Genomic DNA, 12,723 nt, shown 5'->3' with positions numbered 1-12,723 from the left:
AAGAAACAAATGCATTCATACACCGTAGTTGCAGAAGTACGATCGCAAACCCTATTTCGCATGTGTGCAGTTGCATGCTATGACAAACAAACCATATATTTAATTTTCAAAACAAAGAAAACAGACCTGGGCTAGCAGAACTAAGCTTCCTAATCCTCTGTAGAAAGTTCTATATTTCACGTTAATGTAGTCTTTGGTTCATCTTATTTACAATCATACCGTAACAGAGCTATAAAGCGAATAATTGCTGTTTATCCATTGTTCGTGGTTTGATGTTTTCATCTAAGAATAAGAAGCCCAACAGCCAACATAATGTTAAAAAATGACCATGACTACAATCCCGTAGTTCCAAAAAATATTTACAGAGACCCGGTCGAAACGGGGTCCAACTAGTACAGGGACTGAACAAGTTGCTGTGTATATCATACATAAATACGAGGGAGGAACCGGATCTCGCAATATCCACGGGGAGTCTTCACTATATACAGGTTATATACAATATTTACTGCTCCCATGAGATTCACCAGAAAGGGCACCACCTGAAAACATTGAGAAAAACATTAAAATTTATAAGCTACTATTCACTGAAACCATCAAAATTATTTCATTATGAACTTACATTATCACATCACCAACAGGTTAAAAATATTTTTCTCCTATCTAGAACTAATAATAATAATAATAATGATAAAGGAGAGGAAAATGAATGTGCAGCCAATTGATCACAACCCAACGGCGATCCAAATTTACGATTGAAGAGGAGCACTCATTCTTAAATTTCTCATAACTGGCCCATACACCATAGCGGTTGCTAAATTTCGGACACATTAAAAGTTTGCCTTGTATTAGTAGTATATTTATACAGTGAAAATTAAAGGAGTCAGAGATCATACCCAACATAATTTTGGCACAAATTTTCATGTGAGGTAGCCTGCACAATTAACTTTTGAACTTGCAATTTCACGGATAAAGCATGATCTACTTCACGTGTGTCCCCTGAAATTAAGCTGCTATGTTCCATGGCATGTTGAAGAGAGCTGTTCAATACCGCTGAACTGGTTGAAAAATCGCGTCCTGTAAGCTTATTGCTCATGCGAGCCATCACAACCACAGCACGCTCATTCAGAACCTCATTGGCATCTCCAAGTTGATTAACAGCCTATAAGTGTACGTACATGTAATAAGCAACATTAATCAAGAAGCAACAAAATAAATCTTTGCGGAGTCTTAAGTTACCTGAAGAAGTTCCCTTTCCCGTGCACCACGCTGAGGATGGGCAAGCTCTCTAGTTGGGGCAGATTCTTCAGCATTTACAACAGGAGGCACATGATTGCTTGTAAGCATGGACATTTGTGGAACTTCATTGAAGTTGAAAAGACGCCAATTTATGAGAGGATCGTGTACAAAGGCCTGAATGCAGGAAGAGCAAATCATCAACTTTATGATCTTTCACGTAAAACTCAAAGCCTTAATTGATCACTCATCACTATGGGCCAACACATGAATGCTCCACAAATTTCCTTATGTTTTCCATCCAAACAAATTTTACTATATTATGTTAGTAAATTAACAACCTAGAACAGTAAAACCCACATAAGCATAAAAGATGCCAACACTTGTACTCCAGAACGTGGCAGCTTGAACCAGTACTTACCAAGTACCATCGCCCAAGTCGTCAAATATGTTTTAATTTTTTTAAAAATAAGTTGTGAAGATACAAGTAATTGCTCATCCAAGTATCCATACCTCCATCATGGCCATAACACTATCCTTATTTGTTCGCAAAACTTGCATCACATTTTCACAAGTTGAGCGGAAGTTTCCCTCAATACCGCTGACTTCCATGGCTTTCACAAGCATCCTTGTCAAACGAAAAGGAACCTGCACATAAATTTAAAAAGTTAAGGGAGGAAAAAATCCACAGTCCCTATGATCCACAGTTCATAAGTTGTTCTTGAATCCACCTTCTCTGGGAACTTCTCACGGTTCATTGAAGCTTCAAAGCAATCTCCAAAATCTATGTGTAAAATCTTCCCACTGCAGAATATCATAAACATGAGATACATGAAAATTTTTTACTAATCATGTCAATCTAACTAACTTTCTTAATCACAGATTACCTAAACCGATGCAACATAAGATTGCTGGGGTGGCGATCGCCTAAGCCAAGAAGGTAACCAACCTGACCAAAAAAACCCTTAGTTTGGCCCAGAAAACAATGAGAACAACTGGGAAATTTTAATTACAGACGGTAAATCTTAGAGATGGAAATAACTAAACCACAAAACAATATGCTATATCTAATAAAAACAAATGACAAAAGCTCACAACTAATTAAGAGTTGATAAAAAAAATAAATAGCATAGCATGTTAGATTTACAGCTTAGTCTTATTGACAAAAGAAAATGGATCAATTTGCACTACTAAAGGTTCATAATAGTGGTTATGAGCCAGTTTAAAACTGGGAAGCCTGGGAAGGACATAAAGTGATGGGAAGAATTTTTACTTGCATCTATTCCAACTGGTTAAGTTCAGCTAATCAACAGGACTAACAAATGCTTTCAAAATAAAATAAAATCCTTATTGAATAACTGTACAGTGTATATTGAAATTTCATTATGATACAAGTACTTATAAGGCAGACAGACATGATCACAAGTTCCACTCATGCATATTAATCACACACCATGCTCATAACTGCCAAGCTCCTAGTGTAATTTGTCCTCCTCTCCAGCCACACTTCAGATGTACGGCTCTTCAACCAAAGCACCTAGGGGAATAGGAACATTGCAAAACTCAAATGAGTATGTCATAGAAGACCATATAACACATCTATAAAGCATCACATACCCTTGCCAGGTCATTTCCTTCAGTATTGTTCAAAGCATATTCAAACACCTCCACTTTAGCTATTAGTGGCAAATGATCGTAATCAGGTGCAAAACTGAGCATGTATTTGTGTTCCTGATTCAAGGTAATCTACAAAAGAGAGTACACAGAAATTCAAGAAAATATAAATTGGAAACTACCATAGCTACAAGTGAAGAAATAACTACTTTATTAAAACCTGGTTTATCCAAAACTAAGTGAAAACAAGAGAGAGAATGGGAGCAACAGATAGAAGAAACCACCAAGGGCATTCTGACCACACCTTTCTGGTATCCCTGTATTCTCGAATGAGATGATGCAAGGTGTCACAATTTGGGACCCATTCAATTAAACCACTGTTTGGTGATAAAGGAATCACAGCATATCGCTCAATAGACAGATCTTTCTCTGCTGTCTTTGGAGAATTCTCAAGCAGAGTATTCACCAAACCAAAAAGCTGTCAAAGAACAACAAAGTTCTTATCAAGTAGGAAGCAAGAAATAATCTAGAGAAATTGACCAGGTGCCACTATACAAGAACCATGCTCATAACCAGAAGAGAAAAGATACCTGCATGACTCTTTCATCCTGGCGTAAATCCTCATGTCCCTTCAATAAGAAGGTATAATCTTCACCATCACTTCCATGAATTGTCAACTTTCTTGGTCGTTGCTTAGAAGTTATGACAACAAGCTGGCGCGCAAATGATGCAATTGTAACAACAGGTGCATCTGAAATAAAGATGTAGGCATCCTGATATGCTTAATGTACAAAATAATTTAATGCTGGAAGATGGAAAGAAAAAACTAATTTACCAGCACGATATGTCCCAGGAACAGCAAGCTCCAAATTGCGACATTCTAGTAATTCAGGAGAAACAGCCTAGAAAACATGCACAAAAGTACGGGGGCATAACTATCAAAAAATAATGCTAATAATAATTAAAAAAGAGAATCAACGATTAAGCATTACTCTTACCTCCAAGTCTAATGTTGTAAGGCTTTGAAGTTGTTTATCTATCTTTCTGAATACGTGATAATAGATGTCCCATGCCTAATGAAGAAATAATCAGGAAAGAGGGGGAAAGTAAATTCACAGGAAGGAAAAAAGGCAGAAGCAGACTGCAACTATTATCTCTTTCATATATATTTCCTTCCCATATATTTAATTCTCCCCTCCATTTCAAAATAATTGTTCCATTTGCATTTTTGAAGGTTTCAAAATATTTGTTCCATTTACAATATCTAGGTAGCATTTATTTCTTTTTCCATTTTTGTCAATACTAAAAATGTAGCTTTTAGAAAGAGAATACATGTATTAAATAACGGATAAATAAAGTGTTTTTTTCATAGGGATAATTCTATCTATCCATATAATTTTCTAAAATTACTAAGACATTTTTTTGTTTCATTTGATGTCTGTTTTTGACATTTTGGTTTTGGGGAAGTTATCATGAAACAAAGGGAGTAAATTTTATGTCATTGCCAATAGAGAATAGAATGTACAGACAACAATGGATCAAACAACATAGCAAACAATTAATAGATTTTTTAATTTAATTATTTGAATCCCAGCATTTGTATGCTACTCAGGATTGCAATATTTCTTGGTACTTCAATACTTCAGAAACATGGATATTATAAAAAAGATTAGCATTTTTTTTCTGCTCAACTATTTTCTGTTGTCACATAGCAGGTCTAGGCTCTAGCTTCTCCAGACATGTAACCCCTACTTCCAATTTCTAACCCAATCCCACCACAGTCCAAATTCTTCATGCAGTAGTAATCTTATCATAAAGATCTATAGGTAAATTAATGTTGTCCTTCCAATTTTAACTCCGCATCAGATAAAGTCAGAAACTCTGAATCCTTCTTGCAGCTGTGCTTAGTACTATTGTATATATTTGTCAAAAATTCTTATCCTACTCAGCACTCACCTTTTAGCTGTAAGAGATCTAGTGGGATCATGATATTTTGGTTGAACTTATCTAGGGTTCCCCCTTTGTGGAGACCGGGAGAGAAGTTTTCTACCATGAATAGGGATAAGATTTAGAACAATGTCTGTGCCAAAATATTATAGCATCCAATATCCAGGACCTTCATTCATAACAAGTAACATTTTCAATTCCAAATGTCATACCTGAGTAAGCTCAGCATCTTTCCCAGTTCTCTTATAATTCACACAGCATTCATAAGCCTCTAATAATTCCTGTCGATAGGCCTGACAATAAAAAGAAAGCACTGAAGGATTTAAAATAAAAACTTTAAAGTGATAACCCTGTGGAAATATAATATGGTTTTAGTGAAGCTATGCCAACATTTATGATAATGATATGGATAAAGAACAAAATGGAAAATCACCGTATGACCTCAATAAATATTCTCTCCTTTAAGGTAACATTGTTTTCCATTGCTCCTTTTTCAAGCATTTCATGTAATGGTTCCAAAACCTTTAGCATCCCTTCGATGTTATGTTCACCAAAATACAATCGGCTAGCTTCTTCCAGTGCTTCATGCCACAACTCATGCCAAAGAATAGCAACCCTGATAAGTTCTTTGGATACAAGTTGTGCCTGCAAATAAAACCCACTTAAGGTTAAAACTGCACGAGTTCTACACAATAAACAGTAAGCGTTAAGAAAGTAAAATAGTAAGAGATGAATAGAAGATGTTATCTAAACTTGTATGTCTATTTAAACAGCATTGATCATACGTATATATATATAAAAGAAGAATTTTGTTAAAATGAGAAGAATATTACAAATAGATGCTATAAAGCCTAGCTTTCCAATCTTTCTGAGTCGAGCTTTACACCAAATAGATGCTAGGCATCTAATCCTATCCCTAATGGGTTTGTCTAGATGGCAAGGGGTTGTGTTGGATGATTGAAAACTGGAAGCGGATGTTAGGGACTTGGGTATTATGGGGTGCCCAAAGTGCCACATTGGGTAGTATGGATGCTTGATGATGTATTTAAGGAGAGTAGTTCTTCCCCCTTAATAACTAGCTTTTAAGAGAGAAAAATCAAGGAGGCCTAAGAATCAAAATTTTAGAGGATTCCCTATCATTTAGGTTACAAAAGATGTGGCCCTAGGAGTAAGAAGAACCCTATGAAGTGCAAAAGGAGCGAATAAGGATATTGTGCAAGGAAGATAGATGATACAGACGAGATAAGGCTAAGTTAAAAGAGGTATCTACTATCCAATGGTCTTCCCAAAAGTTAAAATGAGATCCCATCACCTACCGTAAAGGAAATAATAGATTTCAAAATAGTGTAACCTTGAGAAATGAACTTCCTAGGGCTAAAATGAGTAGCATGGTTAGCAGAACTAGTATTCTTGCCATTCTTATCCATACCATCTTTACTTTTGATAACTTGATGCTATAGAGAGTGAGATTCTAAAGGAAAGCACCATTTTTGGTACTGAAGCAACATTCTTGGACACAATATTGCCAAGACCCAAGCTTCCTTCCTTTATAGGATGAAAACAAACTACCCAATTCCCCAAGTAATCCTAGTTTGTATCCAAAGCACCAGACCAAATGACTATAACAAGTATTTATGAGCAGGCGTTATTTTCAAAAGTACTCTATCGTCATTTCCAAGGTAGGGACTAACAACAGATAGATCATTGTATCAAACATGCAAACCTGATCTACAAGTACACCACTATGCTGCCGAACTTTGTCAACAACTTCTTGTGCTGCTGCTTTACGTAAGTTGCTTATTGATTTACAGGCCACAAGCAATGGATACATGAGAGCCTACAGAACAAATCAAATGCAAACAGCTGATCAGTTAATAACAAATTTGGCATCCAAAGCATTATAAGTTGACGTGGGCAACAATACAACATGAAACATTAAATAAGCTTAACACATAACACTCTACACATAACACTCTGGTTTTTCCCTCAAGAATAAATTGTCATTTGTTAAATAGGATGCTTCAATAAAAGAAAAAGAAAAAACCACCAAGGTTAAAACCAAATAGGAAGGTTGAAAAATTGTACTCAATTTTCAATAAATTCATTCATTTCGAGGCAGCAACAATAAGTGAAAATTCCAAAAAACAACACTTCGCAGCTTCCATGTGTGAAACAGCAATCAAACACTTAAAGGGTGCAACTAACAATTGTAAATAACTGTGTGGGCACGGCCCCATGCTCAAGCCACATACCTGAGGGTGATTTTGCCCAATCCGAACCAAAAGTGATTGTATCAACTCTCTCACAGCATGATTGTTAGAATGTATCCTGGCAATTATTTGAGGAAGAACGACTAGCCAAGTATTGATATTAACTAGAGAGAATCCTCTCGTCAGGGCCATTTGAACTTCTGCCGTGGCTCCATGGTTAAACCATAGTGTCAGAAGGCGAAGGATATCCTGCCACCGACAGCAAAGTTTTATAAATCAAATGATTGAATAAGGTGAAATGTAATATGCCAGAAGCTAATTGTGGAAGGCAATCTGTGAAGCAGGCCAAAATCCAAGGAAGCACAATAGTAAATTGTCGCGTCGCTTGTTCATAATAAATATTATGTGGAAAAATTAGGAACACAGAATAGAAACCAGCATGAGCACGAGGCCCCAGCAGATTGTTTAGAGACGCCAATTTGAATCCTAGAGATTACAGCACCATTGAATACAACGGAAGATAAAAATGGTCAAAACACAATGCCGTGGTAACAACAGAAGATAATAGTAGGAATAATGGAATCACTAAGAAATTTGTAGACAAACATGTAAAGGTGGAACTAAAATTATGATACTATCAAATAACCACGAGATTTTCTCATCCTTTAAATCCACTAATTAATTCTAAGATGATTAGTGCTTGGGTCATGACATCTAATAGTACCAGCAAAAAATTACGTTATTGTCATTATACTGCAAAATCAAAATTGATGGAAACACGTTTTGGATCATACTATAAGAAATTGTATCTTACCTGTAAACTGTCATCAACACCTTTAGCATTTGCTGCACATGCTATCGAATGGAAGTATCCAGTGACAGCTGCAACAACATACCGAGCGGCGAAATCTGGAAAACCTCGTAAAGTGTAATGAGACATCACTGCTGTATTGAAAAGTGCCCATTTATGCCAAGCTTTGCCCCATTTATTTGCATGATGAGTGGCTTTTTCAAATGCACCAAGTATATCTAAACATAAAAGGGGAGAAAAGTAAAAGAAAAAAAATGGAAAAGATCAATATAGTATTATAGTTGTATCTTTAATGTTCAAACTATGACATCTAAGAACCTGTTATGGAATCATCATCCAGCCCAGGAGAAAGCGACCACTGCCAGGATCCAAGTATTAGGTAAACACGAGCAAGGAGGGGAACAGTCGGACTTAAACCACTAGTGAAGCCCGAAGATGAAACAGGTTGGATGCTCAGCGCACTTGAGAGCTCCATAGCCAAATTCTAGGCCAAAAGTAAAGCAGGCATGCATATCATTGGTGTTAAATATTTGAACTCCAGTAAGTGTTCAACATAAAATCAAATACCACTTGTAGATATTTTACCTGCAGCCTAATAAATGCTTCCCTGCGCTTTGAATCCTCCCCAAGTGACCACTGGTACTTCAAGTATGCCAACATTACTTGAGGATGGCCATGGTATCGTACATTTTCGGCAGATATTTCGGGGTCATACTGAGGAAAAGAAGGTAGGGGAGTAGATGACTGTCAGGTACAGGGTAATGAGAAATGGCACAAAACAGAAACTTTTTCAAAGCAGGTAACAACCCAAACCTGCAAAAGCTTTACTAAAGTCGATCTTGCTTGGCTAATTCGACCACTTTTTCTGCAAAGTGAAGCAAATTTAAGCCAAGTTTCAACATCTTCCACAGGAGGCAGCACAAGTGCTCTAATAGCCAAAAGTGCCTGCCAGACCTGCACACACAAGTATCAGAAAATTAAAGGGAAAAAATAGATCACAAACAGGGAAGGGAATCAAGGCCCAACTTTAAACAATGTTACCTAGATAAAATTCTGGCCGCATGAGCTCATTTAATCCCAATAAACCCATAAACAAATGATGTACATAACAAAAATTTAGATACCCACATCTTGAGACAGAACAAAAACTCTGAAGTAACCCACTCATAGCATTGAATAGTAAAGGTTTAATTACTCTAGAAGTCTTATATTTCACTTAATTTTCAATTAGGTCTCAATATTTAAAAGTTTGTCTTATTGGTTGACTTACAATTCAAATTTATAACCGCAGTTATGGCCTCATGTAGCAACAAGGGTTGTGACACTACTTATCTCTAATTCCATTCATTTTCAAAGAAATAGTGATGAACTCCATGCATACAGTCAGAAGACTGTTTAATTGCAAGAATCCCTAAAATTCTTATGTTTAAGCATATTTGCTTTTAGGAAAATCTGTTTACCTCAACATTACTTTTAGCTCCTTGTATACGCTGAGTCCACATATTGCGAATAAGAGCCCGTCGCTCCTCAGCAACCCTGTCTGCTATAGGAAGTGTGCGGTAATCAATAACCTGTCGAGAAAAGCATTACCATGTTACGCTACAATTATAACATCAAATAACGGGTAGTAACTGAAGGCAAGAATTCTGGACATATTAGAACAAACCTCTTCCAGTTCCGATAGTTGTTGAACCCGAACCATGTTGCTATATGCACGTTCATAGCTCTCCAAAACCTGAAAATGAAATAAAATAATACAATTTAGGAGTATTCAAAACCGAACAAAACTGACGAACTGAACCAAAAAAACTGAAAATTGAACAAATCGGAAACCGAAAAATTGAATTAAACCTTAAAACTGAAGAACAGAAAATTTCTTCACACACAACTACAGGGTTAAGGTGAGGAGAAGGACCGTACAAATTGGGGGATAAGGGATCCCCGATACAAAAACAAAACAAAAACCAAAAGATTTTATCTATAAAGCATAGCTTTCCAATCTCTAACATGTCTGAGAGGGAAAGTCCCCTATAAAGATCATGAGTGTTACACCAACTGGATCCAAGGCATTCAATTCTATCCCATAAAACATGCTTGTTGGAAAATCAGTCATTGAAGGTGTGTTCATTATGCTATCAAACCGACCAAACCTTGTCAAAAGAAATTGGTCTAGGGTTAAGGACATATCTTTGTCAGGGTTAGGAGACAGAAAAATTATGGAGACCTAAGAGAATCAAAAGTTCAGCGGATTCCATATCATAAAGGTTACGAAAGAAGTGGAAGTCCCAAGAGAAAGAGAAACCTTGTGTAATGCAAAAGGGCTTAATAACTGAATAAGAGAATTATGCAAAGAAGATAGATGATAAAGAGGAGGAAAGGCTAGGTTGAAAGAGTATCCCTTATTCAATGGTTTTCCCAAAGAATTGCATCATATAATACGTGGACAGTACAAGGTTATTGCACTAGGCAATAAAAATAGTCCAAAGCTAGTATGTATAAAAAGCTTATCAACCAACATTTGATGGGAATCAGTGCATAAAGCAATATTACTCAAATAATGATCATAATCAGCACAAGATTCAACCATGAAAGTCAAATTGTAGAAAGCTTATGACCATTAAGTGAAAGATCAACTCAGCAAAACACAATTCACAATTGCTTAGAAAGATCTAGTATCGTTTTTATGAACACTGTGACATTCAAGATTTCAAGTCATCTAATGCATCCCCAACCTGAGATCAAATTAATAATAGAGCTTGCGAAAACAACTTAAACATGGTATGAGAACTTCTTGTGAATGCCGGCCCAGCACACACATCCTTTGATTGTTCAAAAAACAAATATAAACACACTTTTCGTGTTTATCTTTCATTCAACATGACCATTACCAGAAATAGAATATAGTACAACACAAGTACAGCATGAAAAAGTACTTTAAAACTTCCCCACCCTGTTTCCAGAGTGACACTGATCAATTAGTATCTGGAGAGTGATTGTAGTGCCAATGATAACTCACAAACACTATGTAACCAACTAAATATTAGTGAAATTCAAGTTAACCAATGCTGAAGGACAAAACCAAATAAGGAAAGTTTATGAAGCATACTAACCAGAGCAGCAAGCTCTGTTGCCAGACATTTTCTAGCTCTTTCAACATATTCACGTGCTTCATCATACTGCCAATAGAATTAGATCACAACATAAGCAAACTACAGAAAATGGTAAGAAAGGTCAGATACCCCAAGTAAACAAATACCTTTCCTCTATGAACTAAAAGAACAGCCCTGAAAAAAGTACCGCTGCTACTTCCATCACCATTGGAAGCAGTATTCCCCAGGCCCCGCAGTTTTGTTTCGTCACCATCATCTAATCGAGATACATATTCTGCCATTTGATCCCATTCTCCCATGTTCCAAGCAGCACTTGCAGCCTAACATAACAATCAGCATAAGCACAGGCAGGTGAAAAAATCTTACACGGAAGGAAAGGCTATGAAACCAACCATTGATGCCATTTCAAGGCGAGCAGCTGGCTCAGCTGGGGTCCAGTATTCTTTACATAGGTTATTCAATTCTTCCCATCGAGCCAATGCAGCAAGGCATCTCATCCTACCTGCAAAGCCAGCTCCAATCACACATTTTCCAAGATGGAAAAGAAGTTCCAACGTGAAAAGCTAAGCTAGTAACAAATTTAAACGTACAATTGCAAGAAAATGTTATCAATATTTAGTGTATACTGAGAAGGAAAAACTGGAGAATGAACAAGAAACTGTTGAGGCCAATCAAGCCACTTCTGCTTGGGGCATCATCTATAAATTGCCAATATTTGTATTCATCTCATGGCCAACATGGGCATCACCCTTTACATAGGATAAGATTGTTTCACTAACCAGGAAGCAGTGGCACAACATCATTAGCTATACCTCACTGTCAGAGACAAAAATGTGGAAACTTGTGTGCATTGCATCAAGCTTTGTATTTTATTATTTTTAATTGTTGATTAATTCTTTTACCTTGGTAGCTGGCCCATATAGCAGAAACATCAATCTTTAAAGCATCCAAACCAGACTTTGTACATACAACAGTTGCATAATTCTTTTGTCTTGATATTATTTTGAGTTTTGAATTTTTGAAATTTAGTTCAGCATAATATAGATACACCTATAGTGTAACACAGCCATGCCAAACTAGGGCAATATAGACGCGAATTCAAATAATTCAAAATAAGGGACTAATAAAGGATGTTAAATGCATCAATAGTTCATTACAGACCTAAAGTAGCATCCAATATAACATGTGGACTTGTTGCTTGAGTGGCCTTTGCAGTATAAGCCTTGAGGGCATCATCCCATCGCTGCAGTTTCTCATACCTACACAATACATACTATAAGACTTCAATGTCCTGAAGAGTTTGTCAGAAATACAAGCTCAATAAACCAAGATCAATGATATAGATAAAAAGCAAAAGTTACCATGACTCCTTAAGTTGAAAATCCAGATTCTGTTGTGCATATGTCAATATACCAACTGCAGCCTACAATATATGTTAAATTGAAATGGACGGGAAGAAAGTCAACATAGAGGGCAGCAGCCAAATTATAAACTCGATGAGAAATCATATCAATTCAAACTAACCTCATGTTGGTGTAATTGATTGTTGATATGTATAAGAGCTTCAACTACTGCAACAGGATTGGCATCCATCTTCTTAGAACGTGCTCCTTCAAATTCCATTTCTTTATAGTGTAGGGCTTTAGCAAATGCACGACACTGCAACATAGGAAAATAACAGCATGAAAAAAGTTCATAGAAATCTGGGAAAATTATCCAATAAAACGTCGTTAAAAGTTGTTAAAAGAGCAAAATGTGTTGAACAGTGGAGACGTAATACACACACCCAAAGACATAA

The 12,723-nt window shown here is 36.5% G+C and overlaps 1 protein-coding gene across 1 annotated transcript in view; it reads right to left on the bottom strand.

The window, feature by feature from the left end:
- Positions 1–80: 80 nt before the first annotated feature.
- Positions 81–12,723, bottom strand: part of LOC107488658 (serine/threonine-protein kinase TOR-like) — a 26,382-nt gene continuing 13,739 nt past the window's right edge. The window contains 28 exon segments of the mRNA XM_016109414.3: positions 81–539; positions 894–1,159; positions 1,237–1,410; positions 1,747–1,881; positions 1,965–2,037; positions 2,121–2,182; positions 2,687–2,770; positions 2,851–2,979; positions 3,152–3,325; positions 3,438–3,598; positions 3,683–3,749; positions 3,846–3,920; positions 5,007–5,087; positions 5,236–5,439; positions 6,518–6,631; positions 7,047–7,253; positions 7,819–8,033; positions 8,134–8,299; positions 8,401–8,529; positions 8,629–8,769; positions 9,276–9,386; positions 9,482–9,550; positions 10,926–10,991; positions 11,072–11,245; positions 11,318–11,427; positions 12,087–12,184; positions 12,287–12,348; positions 12,450–12,589. Of these exon segments, the coding sequence (XP_015964900.1) occupies positions 521–539; positions 894–1,159; positions 1,237–1,410; positions 1,747–1,881; positions 1,965–2,037; positions 2,121–2,182; positions 2,687–2,770; positions 2,851–2,979; positions 3,152–3,325; positions 3,438–3,598; positions 3,683–3,749; positions 3,846–3,920; positions 5,007–5,087; positions 5,236–5,439; positions 6,518–6,631; positions 7,047–7,253; positions 7,819–8,033; positions 8,134–8,299; positions 8,401–8,529; positions 8,629–8,769; positions 9,276–9,386; positions 9,482–9,550; positions 10,926–10,991; positions 11,072–11,245; positions 11,318–11,427; positions 12,087–12,184; positions 12,287–12,348; positions 12,450–12,589 (3,506 nt within the window). The 3' untranslated portion in view covers positions 81–520.

The sequence above is a fragment of the Arachis duranensis genome, chromosome 5 (genome assembly GCF_000817695.3).
Source record: "Arachis duranensis cultivar V14167 chromosome 5, aradu.V14167.gnm2.J7QH, whole genome shotgun sequence".
Classification (NCBI taxonomy): Eukaryota; Viridiplantae; Streptophyta; class Magnoliopsida; order Fabales; family Fabaceae; genus Arachis; species Arachis duranensis.
Note: the sequence above shows the minus strand (reverse complement) of the source record. Positions and strands in the feature narration are given on the sequence as shown.